At 37.4% G+C, this 19,511-nt stretch overlaps 1 protein-coding gene across 2 annotated transcripts in view; it reads right to left on the bottom strand.

Moving 5' to 3' along the window:
- Window positions 1–3,717: 3,717 nt before the first annotated feature.
- ndfip2 (Nedd4 family interacting protein 2) overlaps window positions 3,718–19,511 on the bottom strand; it is a 67,694-nt gene continuing 51,900 nt past the window's right edge. For both annotated transcript variants that reach the window (XM_043691436.1, XM_043691437.1), the window contains 2 exons: window positions 8,544–8,649; window positions 3,718–4,844 (listed from right to left, as the gene is read on the bottom strand). In XM_043691436.1, coding sequence (XP_043547371.1) covers window positions 8,546–8,649 — 104 coding nt within the window. In that variant the 3' untranslated portion in view covers window positions 3,718–4,844; window positions 8,544–8,545. The remainder of the gene's footprint in view (window positions 4,845–8,543; window positions 8,650–19,511) is intronic.

Below are 19,511 nucleotides of genomic sequence, written 5' to 3'. Positions count from 1 at the left end.
TTGTGTCTTCTACCGTTGCTCACACCTGCACACACACACCATGGGTGCTGGGGATAAAATAAGCACTACCGCACTTAGGTGGTAGTGTTGGAAAAGAAAAAGAAAGAAAAAAAAAATAAACTCTTAACAGGAATGTTAAGAGTTTATATCTGTTCACTCAGAGCTGGCTCTGAGGAAGTGTCAAATAATACACATATGTAAAAGGGTGACTTGGTGAAGAGATACCAACCTCAATGGAATTATTTCAGTTATCACTGACTAGGCAGCACTTATTGCCTGTACTTAGTTGTAGTGAGCCATCTTCAGTACCATTGCAGTGTTTGTGATCCACAGCCTTATTTGGTAAGGAGATCCATGATTTTAATTAGTGACAATTAAGGAATGGACCCAAAATGTTAGCTTTAAATTCTCTCCACAGATGCTGCCAGACACAGATTTTTCAGCAATTTCTGTTTTTGTTTCAGATTTCTAGCATCCAGTTTTTTTAAAAATCCTTTTTAATTGGCTTTGCTATTTGGAAATTGTAATGTTCATTTTTATTGTTACTCATTTAAATTGCAAGTTTATTGCTTTGATGGTTTTTAGAAATTTGCATTTATTGTTGCTGAAATGTTGTCACTGCTAACCTCCCCCCACCCCCACCATCCCCCTAATGAGAGAAATATTGAAAGCTTTCTAGCCCATGCAAAACATTTGGACAAACTTATTCTTGGCAGTAGTGTTCATGAAGTTGAGGGGGTGTCATGGAAAAAAAATCTTGATGAGTTAATGCAATGCATCTTGCAGATGGGACACAACACAGCCAGAGTACATTAACAATAGTCATCCAACTAAATGGGGACTACTTTATCACATTCTGGGCTCATGACTTATAAAAGAGACTCAAGAGGTTGGTCACCCACTGCAGAATACCTAACCTCTGGTGGCTAAAGCATTTGAATGTAATTCATAGTCAATGCAGATCATATGACTGCCAAGACGTTGATGGTGAGGGATTTGTAGGATGACCATGCCATTGAATGTCAAGGGAATTTAATTATACTGTCTCTTGTTGAAGAAGGTTAAAAATCACACATCAGGTTATAGTCCAACACATTTATTTGGAAGGACTGGCTTTCAGAGCGTTGCTCCTTCATCAGGTAACTTGTTGGACTATAACTTGGTGTTGTGTGATTTTTAACTTTGTCTTCCCCAGTCCACCAGCACCTCCACATCATTGTTGGAGATGGTTATAGGCTGGCACTTGTTATTTGCCATTCCTCAACCCAGACTTGAATGCTGTCCAGGTCTCGTAGATATGAGCTACCTGGGACTTGGAGGATTGAATGGAACTGAATATCATGCAACTATTCCCATTTCTGATTTTACAATGCTGAAAGTTTAGGGGTATCTGAAAATGGTTGGTCTGCAGAACTCATGTAGCTATAAGGAGCTGAAGTGACTGGCTTCCAAAAGCCATTATCTGCTTTTTATACCATGTATAATTCCAATCAATGGATGTTCTTTCTCAATTCTTAATGATACCAGCTTTAGTAAGCTTCTAATGCCATGTTGATACAGATCACTCAGTTCACTGCAATAATTCACTCTTTTCGTCATGCTTGGATAAAGCTGAAGTGCATTCTAAGTCATCCTGGCAGTATCAAAATGGATACTTTCCATCAGTAATAGCAACAGTAGGCAGGTTTGTAGGAGAACAGAGCAAACTAATACAAAGGTTGGAAGACACTCCCAACCCCGCTGTCAAATCCATTGGCTTTGATCTTCCAACATTAACACCCAACTTATCTATCCTACTGCTCAGCTCCCATTTTACCTCGAGTCCCAGTCATACAGCAGTCAGTGTCATGCACTAACCGTTATCAATACTGGAGTGGTGACCATTGATGACAGCTCCTCTGTAATGCACCTTTCCCTATGTTCTTTTGTCTCCTACTCTTACATGGAGAGATTCCCCCATCTTCACATTTATTCCTACTGCATCCAAACATGCTGCCTCCAATCTCCAAGATTAACTTCCCCAAAATTCACACCTCACTACTGGCCTAATAATCCCTCATCTTTTGGTAGACAAACCCTCTGGACTGACCACGGCCCATGCCCCTAACCTGGAGACAGCTGTGGCTAATGAGTGAGCAGACCCTTAAGTGATATTTGTGCAGCTCCCTGACTGACTAGTTGAACCTGCAGGACTATGGATCCGTTACACTGAACCCCTAAAGTGACTGATCATGTCCAAGCCCCTGGAATGATATTAGACAATGCTGTTGACTTACAATGCCAGTACCCCCCCTCCCCCCGACTGAAGGGGGTCTTCCTTGACTGACCGAACATTACTTCCCTTCAGCATTCCTTTCCAACATAGAAATGCTTTGAGCCTCCAGGGCAGTGCAGTGTCTGAGTGCCAACCAAGAAAGCGAGATGCCCTGAGCTGGATCAAGGTCCAATCCATGAAATGGGTGCTTAAGCCTCCATGTCAACTCTTTTGTGCTCCAAAGTGCAGCATTAAAGAGAACTGTATTGAAACTGAGTTGGAGATGTGCCGTGATGTGGTGAGGCCAGCCTGTGTCCAATGATTACCTCCATAGATAGAACCTATGGACAGTTGCTACCATACAGAGTAACCTGAGACATTGATGACTGCTGTCCAAGATAAAGGTCCAGACGAGATGAGCAAGCAGTGACCAAGTACTTGCTCTTTTATGTCAGGAATTTTTCACCATCTAGTTTCTATCTGGTCAGTGGGAGAATAGGAAACTGCATATCATTGATATGTGATTAGATCAAGGCACACAAATTCATGCAAGAATAACTTTCACCACTCACTAGTGAAATTCTCATTTCACTGTTCAAATCTTAGTTGCAAATCTAATTTTTTTTTACTCGTGTGGAAATTTGTGTTTTCCAAATTTTCGGCAAACTGACTCACCATTATCAATGTCATACAGGGGTTGGGAAGATTCTGCCCATAATGTGTTTCTTGAATAGTGAGAGGCTGGGAAGTGTTGAACATCAAAAGAATTTGGGTGTTCTCATTCAGGAGTCACTGAAAGCTAAATTCAGGTGAAACAATTAAGACAGCAAATGATCAGTCATCGTTTTAGTATTTTTGAGTACAGGAGTAAAGATGTTTTAATATTTTCAACCTTTCCATTTAAAACCATTGTGAGGCCATACTTGGAGCACTGTCTGCAGTTTTGGTCTGCTTCGCTGTGGAAAGGTACACTTGCCATAGAAAGAGTGCAATGCTGGTTCACCAAATTAATTTCTGGGATGGAGGGTTCATTTAACGAGGAAAGATTAAATTAAAATAACTTATTCTCTGGAGTCCAGAAAAATGAGAGAATATTGCATTCAGACATACAAGGCCAGTTACAAGTGAGATGAGGAGGAATTCCTTCACTCAGAGGATGGTCATTCTTTAAAACTCATTGTTCCAGAGAGCTGTTGTGCCTCGGTTGTTCGAGTATGTTCAAGACTGAAATCAATAGACCTCTACATATTAAAATATCAAGGGATGAGTGGATAGTGCAGGAAAGTGTCACTGAAGTAGAACAACAATAATCTAACTGCATGGTCTACTCCACATCTATTTGTTACGTCCTTACGTTTTCCACATTTTGGATGTAGAAACCTAAATATGCTTCAAGATTAATTAATTCTCTTTCACTTAATGTTTTCCAGGCGATAAATATAAAGTACTATACCTTTACAAAAGTCTTTAAATATATTTTTATTTAAATTCAGAAACCAAGTGGCACCTCATTTTCCTACACCAAGTTGGTGAAAACAAAAAAAAAATCGAATGATTAAATCAGCATTTATTCTTCATCCTCAAACTTTTACAAGTACAGGATACTGTTTTATACATCTTTGCAAAGTCATAACTGAAGTCAACATCACAGACCTCAAATGGGACTTTGATTTTCTTCATTACTTATACTTTGTTTCTGTTAAAGTAGCTTACAAATAATTTTTGAAAGAAAAAAAATCAGCACAGAATCAAATGAACAATCCTTTTTAACTCCATCATTTGATTTGTTAGATTACTTTAAAAAGAACAAAGAAATAATTGGTGTAAAAAGTAATTTACAACCACAATGTTAGAATTAAATTCCAGTTATATTTCACGAGCAATTTGAAGCAATAGTAAAGCCAATAAAGAAATTGTTGTTACCAGTTTAATGTCATGCAATAGTCACTGTAGAACTGGACACTGAGAATAAGCAATCAAAACAATTTCAAAAGCAGAAAACCATACAAATAAGGGAACAACTACTTGCTCTGCAATTTTTAAAAGGCATATCAAGATATCTAATACAGTTCTAATCCTAATTCCAGTAAATTACATTTTTATTCTTCAGATATTTCCAATTTCATGAGACAAAAAAGGCTGCTTTTAAAGCTCAATTATTTTAAATAGTTTAACAAATATATCAGTTTGCTTTAAATCAAATCTATCAACTGGTTAGGTGGGATTATGAAACATTTTGGATATTCAGTCACAAATATATTTCAATGTCAATGTTTGATCGATGATTCCAGGTTCAAAAGAACAGCTCCATTATATTTCTTCTGCAGTAATTTGTAGATTAAAACCTTTTTGCATTGTAAAGATCACTGGTCTTAAAATTTGAAGGGAAGGTTCCAGCATCTAGCAACTCAGGAACTCGGCCCATTTTATGAAGTGTCTTGAGATTCATTATTCTGCTTACATTTTGTTGTCACACCTTAAATTATTTATTCTTCAGTAGTTTTACATCCAAATAACTTGGCAGCTTGAAGCACAACATCTGGACAATTCACATTAGGAAGGAATGTTCGAGTTCCTCATTAGCCACATACTGGAAGAAATATATAAAGTTATAAAATTAATCATTTTAGAATTGTTTCCTTTTTCCCAATTTTCCTCCTAATCTTCAACACTACTGTTTTGAAGGCAAAAAAATTACAACAGGGAACAATTCAGTCTATATAATCAACCTTTTGATGCTTACTGAAAGGATTATTAATTCTATGTAAGCCTGGACTATGAATACTGCACACTGATCATACCATAGCCCCAATCTATCATCCAAGCATATCAATTTAGAAAAACAGGGTTAATGGTTCAAGTTTGTTTCTCTCTCCACAGGTACTGACAGACCTAAGTTTTTACAGCATTTTCTGTTTTTATATCATCGGTACTTATAAAGCATTTTTAATGTAATAATATATCCCAAGGTGTGTCATCCAGACATCATAAAACAAGAAACTTCAACTTACATAAGGAGATCTTTGACAACACATGGAAGTCTGCCCTAATATCTCCATTCATGTCTCAGTTTACTTTGTTTTTACAATGCCATCAATGAAACACCTTGGGGCTTATAAACATAGAATCTCTTATTACTTTAAAGGCTCTGTATAAATATAAGAGGTTGTTATTACATGAACAGCTTGAAACATTTTCAGTCATTTAAAGATTAGCGATCCCAAATTTATTTTCTAAAAAATTTTTACATTTGTCTCTAGGTGTTACTGAACTTAAATAGGTGCTTTTGGGTTGTTGTATGCACATAGCAAAAATTAATTTTCAAAGAGAGAGTTAAACTATTCAAAAATTAAAATATACAGATTAAATTTTAAAATAACCGACATCATTAAAGCAGACCAATAATCGGACTTCTAATTAAAAATAATTGCTTATAAATATCAAGTATTTTCTATAGGCCCATGGCCTTGATATTGATTGGGAATAAGGCAGGGCTTCTGAGAGGAAGACAGGACATGTGGAATTTCTGCCAATCTTAATGACAGGTCTCATTCAAGCAATCGTTTGCAGTGGTGGGAGGTTAGTGGAGGATGAAGGCTGCAGACGGCAATCGAATCTATGCGGCCAAGAAAATCAGTGGTGCCATCAGGAGGGAAGGTGATGACAGAACGTAATCAGAATAAAACTTTGGGTCTGTGCAAATGGACGATTGGTGTTGTAAGTGGGCCAATTCACTGGGGCTGCGATTGAGTCTTAGGGAATTGAAGGTTTCATTGTGATGTCACTTCTCCAAAGCATGCAAAAAAAACTTCAGAACTTTGTTAAAAATCATACAACACCAGGTTATATTCCAACAGGTTTATCTGAAAGTACTAGCTTTCAGAGTACCTGCTCCTTCATCAGGTAACTCTCTTAGTCTGGTCAATACTTCCTCAGAACTCAAATCTTACATAACAATCCAGGTGAAGTCTAACAAGTGTCTTTTCCATTCTTCAATGAGTTTTAAGAACAGCAAAGAAAACTTTCAACTTGGATCGGATTGAAAATGGTTGGGGAAAAGGTGGACGACTGTGTTGATTGTCTTTTAATGTTAATGTGAGGTATGACTTGGCCAATATCTCATTGAATGAGGTGTTCAATTCTGGTCACCACAGTATGTTCCCAATGGAAAAGAGAAGTTCAAGAGGTAATGTGTCAGCTTCATTTATGATTCTGAAAGAAGAGAGAACATTGGCTACGACAATATATTAAACCTTGTTCAGAACAGCAGAACCAGAGAGTTTATCCTACATGCCAAGAGAATAACTCAAAAACTAATCTGCAAGAGCGATATTTCAGAAAAAGAGTAGTCAATCCATGATTAATACTCAGTGTGAAGACAGTAGGCGCAGCTAGTATTCATTTATTCACTAAGTTATTTAGATAGTGAGTAATGAAGTCAGTAACATCATAGGGATACAAGAAAGCAATTCTGGTAACAGAACAGACATGAGGAATGTACTCAGCTGCATATGTTTATGTGAGTCATTACTTCACTGATAGTAGGGAAACTGCTAGCATCTATTATGTAGGATAATAAATTAAAAATGGACACTTGGATAATAATGATCTGATAACACAGAGATAGCATGAATTTAAAAATGGGGAAATGTGGTTGACAAACTTGGAGTCTTCAAAGATAGTACTAACAAAACTGCTAAAACTGGACGTAATACACAGATTTACAGAAGCCCCCAACAACAGACAGAAAACAGAGCTGGAATTCACAGGTCACTCTTGCATTAGCAGGTTATGCCTAATGGGGTACTACAAGAATCAGTACTTTGGCCCCAGCTGTTTACAATTTATATCAATAATTTGGAGATGGACTCCAAATGTAATCTTTACAAATTTATAATGAGACAAAGCTAATGTGTGTTCAATGGAAGATGTAAAGTAGCTTCAAGAGGATTCAGACAGGGTTAGTGGTTGGGCAAGAACATGGCAGGTGAAATATAATGTGGAAAACTGTGAAGTTAACCACTTTGGTAGTAGAAACAGATATGCAGAGATTATAAAAGCATAAATGTATAAAGAGACGTACGTTTCCTTATGGCTAAGTCACTGAAGGCTAATATGCAGATGCAGCAAGCTATTAGGAAAACTTATTGCAAAAATATTTGAGTACAGAAGCAGTGAAGTCTTTCTTCAATTGTATAGGAGCTTGGTTAGACTACGTCTGGTGTAACGTATGCTGTTTTGATCTCCTTATCTCAGGAAAAATATTATTGGAATAGAGAGTGCGCAACAAGAGCTCATCAGAATTGTTCCTGGGATGATAAGACTGTCCTGCAAAGACAAGAGTGGGAAAATTGGGACTGTATTCTCTGGAGCTTCGAAGAATGAGGTGATCTCATATAAACTGATAAAATACTTAAAGGGATAGACAGAGTCGATGCAGATAAGATGTTTCTCCTGGTTGGGGAATCTAAAACCAGTGGGTACAATTGAAAAATAAAGGAAGTATCACTTAGGTCCAAAATCAGATTTTTTTTTAAACACAGAAGATTGTAAACCTTTGGAATTATCTATCACAGAGGACTTTGGAAGCTCAACCTTTGAGTATGTTTAAGGTAGAGACTGTAAATTTCTGATTATCAATGATATATTGAGTTTTGGGAGTGATGTAGATAAAGGCACAAAAGTGCTTAATCAACTATTAGCATGCTGAAAGGCAGGCTAAGCTCAACAGGCTAAGTGGCATGCTCATGTTCTTATGTTTCTGAGTCATGGCCAGACAGGACAAAAGAGCAAACTTCAATTTTGCTTACACTGAGTTGATGGCAATCTTGTTTCACATAGTTGTGAATATTAGACTGTGACAGACTGCAGTTAAAGCCCAGGATCGATATCCAAGTGGAGAGGCAAATGGAGAAAACGTGGGACATGTAATGTCCTTGACACACCAGGCTTGAGTATAATCAGGAGGCAGCTGAAAATGTGTTGCTGGAAAAGCGCAGCAGGTCAGGCAGCATCCAGGGAACAGGAGAATCAACGTTTTGGGCATAAGCCCTTCTTCAGCCCTGCTGCGCTTTTCCAGCAACACATTTTCAGCTCTGATCTCCAGCATCTGCAGACCTCACTTTCTCCTCAAAGATTATAATCAGGAGGCAGGCAATGGAATTCAGAGGAAATGCATTTCAACCACACGGAGCAGACTGATCTGAAGAACACTTAAGAAATGGGTAAATGATATAGAAATAAGGCAATGGTCAACTGTTATTGGTGTACCCATTGAAATGATCATTACCTCTAGTACAAGAAGAAAAGTCTGGTCCGGTGTGTTGCAGCCATGTTCTCAGACATATTTCTGATTTTCAGGTAGTTGATAAAGCCTCTGAAAAACAGCAGTAGTCCTAAAAGGAAAAACAAAAATAAAATTTAATGCACTATTTTAGAACAGTGAAAGAGACAAAATTAAATGAACAGAACACACCCTTTTATATTGAATAGGAGGATATCACATATTCTTCAATATGAAAAATGTTATATTGAGAGATAAGTTTTACAAATTTACTTCAGATCAACTTTTAACACTATAATATAATGCATTTAAAAAATAAAACTCAATGATTTTGATTCAGTAGTCAAAGAGTCAAGTACACATTGTCATGTAGTCAGTCACTCAAACACAGAAATCAGAACTAAAACAACACCATGAAAATATAGTTCTATTACCATACTTGGCCCCTCCTAAAAACATCACTTCTTACCTCTCTCTCACCAACTCAATAAACTAAATCAGCTCCTTCTGTTATATTTGAATGTATTTGGATTTTATGTATATAACACTCCGACTACTAGAATATAAATTAACAGTAGCGATGAAATTGACTAATCATCTCATTTAAATTTTCACAAGGTTAAAACAGATGTGGCTGAATAAAAAACAGAATTCCCATTTCCACTAGTAATCTTTACTTGTCAGCTAAACCCTTCCATTATTATCAAAATGACTGAACTTTCTCACTGGCACCAGTACAGTGAAACCTTCTCACTGAATTCTCTCACTATCACCTATGCAGCTAATAGCAAGGCAAATTTTAAATGAACTAATTTCAAACCTTTCACCAAGATAAAACAAATCAGTAGAAGAATTAGAACAAAACAAGAAACAACATTTTTAGTACATCCTGAAACAAAATGGTTTTTAGAAATGAAGTTAAAACTTGGAAAAACAGATGTAGTTCTATAATTGAAGAAAATTCATCGAAAACCTACAACATTTAGGCAAGCCACTAAACTGAAAGTCCTAATTTACTTTTAATCCTGAAATTATTAAAATTTCACATTAGTATTAATAAAAATGCTTCAGATTTGAGTAGTTTCATGGATGCTATATATTTTGTATAAAACAATTCAGAATTTCTTTAAATTTAAAATAATGAAATTTAGTGCATTCCAGCAACTAAGATTACAGCCTGTCATACAGTTTTAATTTGTTCTTGTCAGTGTATCTCACTGGCTCAAACAAACTGATACTGATTTATTGCTAAAATAATAAAGCACTTCTGTAGGTTTCCTAGAGTATCTAGTAGTTCTTGGGATCCTATGAATTATGATTAGATTTACTATATACATATTCTATTGGTTGCATTATGAAGTTTATATTAAAGTTTTGCTGTGCACATTTATTCAATTTTCTTGTTTTCAGAGATTAACACTCATCCACTATGTAAATCAATACTAAAAGATTATCACAACATTAATTAAAATTCTTCTCTCAAATTTTCTTTCCTCCTTTTCTGGCCATGTTGAAGTATAACATCACAAACATAAATCACCCGATGGTATACCTTCCCTTCAGTGTGGCAATTTCTCAGCTGTCTTCTTGCTTAAGGCAATACAGGGTTTCTATATCACAGCTGAAATTACCATAGACCAACAGCACAGACAAAGACTCAAAGTTTCAAATACATTGAAATAAAACCTTATTTGGGCCTGCTCATGGTTATACTGAAAACCAAACTAATTTATGCCACAAACATTGTTTAATCTGAAACAATATGTCAGTAGTCTCTAAAAATCAGCAAACTATTTGCACCATGCTTTGTAAAGGAGAAGGAAGACTAGTATATGAGGGGAAGGGAACAGAGGTTTGTCAATTATTTCTTCTCATTTTCTCAATTGTAATATCATTCTTTTTAAGCAAATCCTCTCATTGTTATTTTCTTCAGTAAAATATTTTAAAATCAACCTGTTTGCATGTATTATGACTCACTTACAAGAAGTACTGCCATTTATCTGCTACTATCTATGAGTTTACTTTGCCCAATCAACCACACCGCCCTGTGGCCCAACATTTCAAGTCCCCCTCCTACTCTGCCGAGGACATGGAGGTCCTGGACCTCCTTCACCGCCGCTCCCTCAAAACCAGACGCCTGGAGGAAGAACACCTCATCTTCCGCCTCGGAACACTTCAATCCCAGGGCATCAATGTGGACTTCAACAGTTTCCTCATTTCCCCTTCCCCCACCTCACCCTAGTTCCAAACTTCCAGCTCAGCACTGTCCCCATGACTTGTCCTACCTGCCTATCTTCTTTTCCACCTATCCACTCCACCCTTCTCCTTGACCTATCACCTTTATCCCCTCCCCCACTCACCTATTGTACTCTATGCTACTTTCTCCCCACCCCCACCCTCCTCTAGCTTATCTCTCCACCCTTCAGGCTCTCTGCCTTTATTCCTGATGAAGGGCTTTTGCCCGAAACGTCGATTTTACTGCTCCCCGGATGCTGCCTGAACTGCTGTGCTCTTCCAGCACCACTAATCCAGAATCTGGTCATTGTTTTTACCATTCTTAAATGGGCCTATCCCTACTTCCCTTCCCCAAATTGCTTTTTTTGCCCCTCTGCCTTCTTGTCCTTTGGTATCCAAGCCATTTTTTTTTTCTATTGATAAAATTTTTTCATTTGTTCTCTATACATCCACAATGCCACATAATTACCTGCTAATTGATTCCAGGTATTTTAGTGGAATCCCTGTTCTTTACTGACCTCTTTGATTTTCAAATTTTTTATCCAGAGTTATCTTTATTAGTTAAAAATCACACAACACCAGGTTATAGTCCAACAGGTTTAATTGGAAGCACACTAGCTTTCGGAGCGACGCTCCTTCATCAGGTGATCAGCACAATCACCTGATGAAGGAACGTCGCTCCGAAAGCTAGTGTGCTTCCAATTAAACCTGTTGGACTATAACCTGGTGTTGTGTGATTTTTAACTTTGTACACCCCAGTCCAACACCAGCATCTTCGAATCATATCTTTATTAGCTCCACCTTAGTTTCTTCATCATTTGCTCTTTCCCAACAATAACCCTAGTTTAAGAATATTATGTCATTCTTTATCCAAATCATGTCTGATCTTTTTCTTTATCCATTACAAGATCCAGTGATTCTTCCCTTAAATAAAAAGAGCTGGAGAAACTCAGCTGGTTTGGTATCTTCTGTGGAAGTTCTAAAGAAGAGTCATTAAATTCAAAATGTTAATTGCTTATTGCTTCACAGATGCTGCCGGAGCTATTGAGTTTTTCCAGAACTTTGCTTTTATTTCCAATCTCCAGCACTTGCAGTATTCTCATGTAATTTATATGTTCTGCTACGAGATGGAGTTGTGTAAGCATTGTAAAAACCTGAGCGCCTTTTCCCCTTTGCTATTTATTTCTGTCAGTTTACATGGGAGTTAGTTGAAATTGCCCATGGTTATTATTCTGTACCTATTCATGAATCTGTGCACATATATTTCTTCTTGTAATCCTCTTCCCATCAATTGGGAATCTATCAGAGCTATTAGTCCCCTTTAATCTTTGAATTCAATCATTTTGGATCCAGTATCTATCTTAATGCTATCTTAATACACTTTGTTTTCCAACACTACACAATCTTTTATTAATACAAGTACATTACTTTCCTCATCTTCCCTCTGCTGTCTTCTGAAATATGCAGGGATATTTAGTTGGCAATCAGCTTCTCTAACCATACTTCATACTTCGCTACTTTAAAAGGATTCTCAGTACAAATTATTGCCCCCAGTTCCTTCATCTGTTTTGAATGCTCATAAGATCCAGCTCATGCTGAGGAGAAGCACTAACCTTAGCTGACCAGGGTTGCAGGTATTAATATGCTGAATAAACCCTCAATCTTCTATATTTACTTTATGGACTGTTACCTAAATTGCCCAGACTTTACCATGAACAAAACTGAAGTTTTGACTTAAGTAAGGGTCTGTTTCCTTGCTGAACAGCTCTGTGACTCAACAATTAAGGACATGCTTCAATTTCAAAAAAATGATTAGTTTCCTGCTTTCAATTGTGGAGTCACAGAGCTGTTCAGCAAGGAAACAGACCCTTCATTCCAACGCATCTATGCTGACCAGACATCCTTAGTAAATCTAGTCCCATTTGCCAGCATTTGGCTCATATCCATCAAAGAGAAAGTAAGGACTGCAGATGCTGGAGATCACAATCGAGAGTGGTGCTGGAAAAGCACAGCAGTTCAGGCAGCATCCGAGGAGCAGGAGACTTGATGTTTCGGGCAAGAGCCGTTCATCAGGAATTCTTGCCTGAAACATCAATTCTCCTACTCCTCGGATGCTGCTTGATCTACTGTGCTTTTCTAGGACTACACTCTCGACTCATACCCATCTAAACCCTTCCTAATCATATACCCATCCAGATGCCTTTTAAATGCTGTAATTATTACAACATCCACCACCTCCTCAGGCAGGTCATTCCATACATGCACCACCTCCTGTGTGAAAACGTTGCACCTTAGGTCCCTTTTAAATCTTTTCCCCTCTCACCTTAAATCCATGCCTTCTAGTTTTGGACTACCCCACCCTGGGGAAAAGACCTCGTCTATTCTCCCTTCCTGTGCCCCTCATGATTTTATAAACCTCTGTCGGATTACCCCTCAGCCTCCAACACTCCAGGGAAAATAGCCTGAGCCTAATCACCTTCTCCCTGTATCTCAAAACCTCCAAACCTGGCAACATGCTTATAAATCTCTTCTGAAATCTTTCAAGTTTAAGAACATCTTTCCTACAGCAGGGAGACCAGAACTGCACACAGTACTCCAAAACTGGCCGAACCAATGTCCCGTTCAGCCGCAACATGACCTTCCAACTCCTATACTCAGTGCACTGATTAATAAAGGCAAGTGTACCAAACTCATTCTTCACTATCCAATCCATCTGCAACTCCACTTTCAACGAACTATGAACCTCCACTCAAGGTCTCTGTTCAGCAACACTCCCAAGAACCTTACCAATAAGTGTAATGGCAAAAAAAAACGTTTTAACATAAAATTGTACAGAATATATGCTAAACAATATCAATAATGATTTATAATGGCCATTACATAAGTAGTCAATATTGACTATTTTGTTAAATTTTGTGCAGGAGCTGTTCGCAACATTTGTTTCCTCACTTTACTGGTATTGACTTTTCATCAAGTTTGTAAACTTAGTTCAGTAATGTTGTGATTGATAAGATAATAAAATTGTACCATGATTCATTGCATGTTTCCACAAAAGTTAGCTTGTAGAAAGTGCACTTTTTTGACAGTGAGTGTGCAATTAAATTGTAAATACATTTATAAAAGAAAAATAATTGTTTTGTCATATATAGTGACATAGAAATCTTTCCAATGGCTTTGAAAATTTTCCCTTGAATCTAGAAATTTGTACTGTATTGGAAATAATGCCACAATGGTAAAGTATCTGATTTTGCTTCTGCATTTAATGGGCGTGATTTTTCCTTTTTCTATCAAATCCTAATCTATTTTAGTTTATCTTCCTTCCCAATACACACTGCTTAAGAAAACTGAATGCAAAGTGTAAGTCAAATTCAGCACATCACCTGATCTTACTTAGTTCAAGCAGTTCCAGCTTTTGGCTTCCACCAATCTGATCAAAAATGGGTTTATAATAGGCTCCATCAGCAGTAGCTCCTGAGTGGCATTAAATTCCTGATTCCAAAATTTTGCTCTTCTCCTCTAGTTAGGACTTGCACCATTATGAATACCACAAACAGAAATGTAGGACGGTAAAGTGTGCTGTTGGGAGTGGAAACTACATGACAAGTCCAATGTACTGATTTTTGACAATGTCTGTAACTTGCCTCGAAAGTTTGTTTTGATATTCCATAAACCCATTGCCAGATCAAATATCATTTGAGTAGACAATATTTCGTGAACAGTATTCATACAGTACATTGCATATATGCTGGATCTTGGAATAATGTACAATTAATACTGTTTCCCTGCTTTTCTTCTATATCTCTTTCTTTATGTAGCTTCCTCTGCAATCAAGAAGGTTATTTATTATGATTTATGACACAACACGATTGTGGATCAAGGCAAGGAGGCAGTCCACAAGGGCATTATACTGCATCACAATTTAGTCATGTAGCTGATGAAGCCAACCAATCCCCAACTTTTCTACAACTAAATCATTTTTTCTTTTTAAATACACATCAATTTTCTTTTTCAAAATTACCACTGCAATTGCTTCCATCACACTCTCAGTGCATTTCAGATTGCAGTTCACTGCATAAAGCATTCTCATCTCTGCTTTTTTCTTGTCAAGTACTTTACATCTTGTGGCCTCTGGTTACTGAATCTCTGCCAGTGGAAACAGTTCCTCATTATTTATTCAGTCAAAACCTCAAATAACTTCAAACTTCTCTAATAAATCTTCCCTTAACCTTCTCTCTGTTGTAAGAAGAACACTTCTTGCCTCTATAAACTATCCACAAAATTGTCCCACGCATTGTTCTGATAACTCTTCCCTGCATTCTCTTTAAGTAACATATTAAGACCTTTGGTATGTGGCTTTAGATGAAACCAAGCAGTGACTTAAAGGTTTAGTATTAACATCTTTGCTTTTTAGTACTCTTTGTCAAGCAAAGGGTGTTTTTTTGTTTTGAAACTGCCTCAAATCATCCTGTTACCTTCAAAAGTTTGTGCACATAAAATTCCTGATTTCTGTGTTCTTAAACCTCCTTTTTAAATTATACTGTTCAGTTTATATTCACTTTCCATATTTTTATCTTCAGGAATCATCATACTGCACATGTACAGACAAATTGAGGACATTAATAAGAACCAGAGATAGCAAAATGGGTGACACCAATATAATACCTGATATCTGATCAGCAAAGCAACAATAGTTCACCACGAATCTGCTTTTTTTTAAAAAGCCAGTAGTAATCTAAGCTACCGGTGACCTTTTAATTTCATGAGCATTAAATTTGCTGAAAGTCTATAATGTATACTTTATTAAAACCTTGTGATAGTCCACATATACAACCAACCATAAAGGTAAAATCACCATAATCTTACCAGACCTCAGGGCTGCTATCTTACTAGAGAGACACAATTGGTGGTGGCTTAACCTAAGGGTCACCATGCCTCAGGCGAGGGGAGAGGTTGAGAAGGAAAGCCCTTCACAGTAACCTTAGCCAATGCAGGAATTGAACATACACAGTTAGTATCACTCTGCATTGTAAACTAGCTGTCCAGCTGACTGGCTCCCCACAAACAACCATGCAATCCTCATTAACCCTCTGTTATTTGATTAAGGGAACTTATATCAAAGTTGTCAAATTATTTACTTTTGAACAATTCTTAATAGCCCACATTTATCCAAGTGACAATGAATTTTATCCTGTATTTTGCTTTCTGAAAATTTCCCTACCACCATCAAGGCTGATTTATCAGTCTCTCCTTTTTGAACATGCATCCTAATGCAATACTCCCACATCCAAAGGAGAATGAAAGCTCCTAGGTAAAGCCTATCCTTCACTCTATCCTGTCCTAACCAGGTGTCCAAATGATGCAGCTCAAAAGGACTTTCCTGCTTGTTTGTGAATATTCGAACACTGAGCAGTAGTTGGTCAATTTGGCCCCTTGAATCTGCTCCACTATTCATTCATGGCGAAGATCATGGCTGATCTGTTTGAGTTTTGAATTCCGCTTTCCCACTTATCTCCAAAAACCTTAGATTCTTGATTGTAATTAATCTCCATCCACCTTAAAAATATTCAATGACCTCACCTGCACCAGAGATAAGGAGTTCAAACATCACACAAATCTGGAGAGAAATCGCTTCTCCTTACCTCTGTCCCAAAAGAGCAATTTTTAAACAGTGTTCTGTGGTTCTGGACACGCTCAACAGGAAACATCCCTTCTGCATCCACCTTGTCAAGACAGTTCAGGATCTTATACATTTTAATAAGGTCAGTCCTCACTCTTCTAAACTCTAGTGGAAACAACTCCCAATCTACCAAAACTTTATTTGTTCAACAAATCATTCAGTCCAGGTATCAATCTGGTAATGTCTTCAATGCATTACCCCTTTCTTCTTTGCAGTTCAACACTTAAAGAAAGACTTGATTAACTTTTCTCCCAGCTAAAGGAGCATGCTTGCACCCTTCACCTTGTCCTCCAGTGACCACTTGAGGGCCTCGAGTGGCCTGATGGTGGGCAGTCCACCTGATACAACCTCATCAGTGGCAAAACTGTAACAGAAGCAGTAGCATGCAGATATATGATCGCAGGATTTAATATGCTCTCCCTCTGTAATCAGGGTTAGATGATTCATTAGTTACATGACAAAGTATCTTGCTGACTGTTCTAAAAGTTATCGATATGCCTGTATTAAGACTCCATGGGTCTCTAAGTGAAAAGTAAAGCAGTTTTAGGCGAGCAGACAACTGCTTTTCATAGGCCCGCACCAATCAACCAAATCGCCCCGTGGCTCAACATTTCAACTCCCCCTCCCACTCTGCTGAGGATATGGAGGTGCTGGGCCTCCTCCACCACCGCTCCCTCACCACCAGATGCCTGGAGGAAGAACGCCTCATCTTCCGCCTCGGAACACTTCAACCCCAGGGCATCAATGTGGATTTCAACAGTTTCCTTATTTCCCCTTCCCCCACCTCATCCTAGTTTCTAACCTCCAGCAACTCGATCCCCTGACTTGTCCGGACTTGTCCGACCTGCCCAGCTCCTTTTCCACCTATCCACTCCACCCTCTCCTCCCTGACCTATCACCTTCATCTCCTTCCCCACTGACCTATTGTACTCTATGCTACTCTCTCCCCACCCTCCTCTAGCTTATCTCTCCACACTTCAGGCTCTCTGCCTTTATTCCTGATGAAGGGCTTTTGCCCGAAACGTCGATTTTGCCTGTCCTCGGATGCTGCCTGAATTGCTGTGCTCTTCCAGCACCACTGATCCAGAAACTGCTTTTCATAGCCCATTATCAACGTTTTTGCACTTCTAAGCGATTTTTCTGCCTCATTTGTATTAATATTCTTAATGCACCTGAGGCGAAACAATTCAACAATTGACTTAGGAAGTTAAAAGACAAAAAGTATACATTTATATGGCATCTTCCATGGTCTCAGTCTTTGCTAAAATACTGTACAGGCAATAAATTGCAGAAGTGCCAAAATGGTGCTGATTATTACGTAAATAAAGGCGTTCAGAGACAACTAATTAAACAGAAAGAACAAATTTGCTTTGAAATCATACAATCCCTCAGATTATCCAAAGTACTGCACAAAATAAATGGGCAAAGTAGTTTTACTTCAAATGAAAATCATCTCTACATGTCAATATAATGCATTGTCACAATTATTTCTTAAAAATCTTACTCATTAATGTGAGTGCTATGTATTTCCAGCATGTTTTAATTTTTGCTCTCATACATCATCACCAAGCCAATTTATAAGTGAATACTCCAGATATCAATTTGTCACAAACGTTTGTCAAATAGGACTGGTGAATAAGTGGCAATACATTTGCTAGGCTCAAACACAGAGATTGAGCTATACAGTAATGGAGAATGTTGCCACAGGGTGAAGTTGAAGAAAAACAAATCTGTACTAACACATGCTCTGACCCTTTTGTACAATGGGAAGAGAATGCAAATTAGATTAGTGTCATCAAAGTTCATGAGCAGTGGTATTGTCCACCATATCACTTATTCAAAGCACTGATTTTGCTGGCTCATTGATTGCAATTACATGCTCAAGTAATCTCAATTGCGTGTTGTAGATTTGATACACATACACATGCGTTCTGTTGCAACTAACTCCTTCATTTTACTGTTTCCTATTAAGAACAAGGTAGCAGGAATCGGAGGAAAATAAAGAAACCTGAAAGCATTTGCTTTCATGAAATTATTTTATTTCATTCAGATTTCTGGCACGGACAAGTCTTCTTTCATTTATTTCTCATAATAACTAACAAAAGACAACAAAGAGTGCAAAAGCTGCATTATAAACACTCAAGTTTCTTTTAATTTTCAATTTCCTCAGTGCTTTGCATCCAACATAATGTTCAGGCCTCCACTGGAGGCTTACCCACTGAATTAACAGAGTATTTTTTTAAACTAAAAAGTTATTTGTACTTTCTACAATCAACAGAAGATTAAATGTACAAAAAAGTTTTTTTAAATATATCTCAACTATTTGGGAAGCCATATAATAATTTCTTAACTTAGAAACAATGTCGTTGCTTTGCAAAATTATTATTTTCTCTGTTCTATAATCCAAATTTAACATTAATATAAATCACCCAAAAAATTACTTTCATTCAGAAAAACAAATGTTTAATTGGAATAGGAATATAAAATTTAGATGAACACTATACTGGGAAAAGCTCAAAGGAACGTATCTCGTTTTGCCTGGGATTTGAAATTTTCTGTTAAATCACATTGAACCCCCTAGAACAGAAAATAAAAGCAAACCATGTTTGTAAAATAGGTTCCACAATCTAAGTATGCTAAAGAATAGTAGTTCCTTTACTGTTTGGAGACTAACAGGATAAGCATTCAGCAGGTTACATGTAACAACTGTACAATTCCTCCTCAAAAGTACAAATGAACTGAAGGTATATTCTGCCTCAGTTCTGTCACCAATCAATAAAGCACAAAATAATTTTCAAACATTATACAAATATAAATAGTATTAATCGGAATCTATCGTCACACTAAACCATTGTTTGAGTTATAACTTGTGTTCCCTTAGTCAAAAAATAGAAACTCTTGTTCTATTTTCATCTATTCCCAAATAATCTTAGAGCCAAGTTAAAAAAATCTCTCTACACCAGGTTATAGTCCAACAGGTTTCATTTGGAAGCACTAGCTTTCAGAGCGCTGCTCCTTCATCAGGTGGTTCTGGAGTATAAGACACAGAATTTATAGCAAAA

This window comes from Chiloscyllium plagiosum, chromosome 6 (genome assembly GCF_004010195.1).
Source record: "Chiloscyllium plagiosum isolate BGI_BamShark_2017 chromosome 6, ASM401019v2, whole genome shotgun sequence".
In the NCBI taxonomy this organism is placed as follows: Eukaryota; Metazoa; Chordata; class Chondrichthyes; order Orectolobiformes; family Hemiscylliidae; genus Chiloscyllium; species Chiloscyllium plagiosum.
This window is presented reverse-complemented; position numbering and strand designations above follow the sequence as displayed.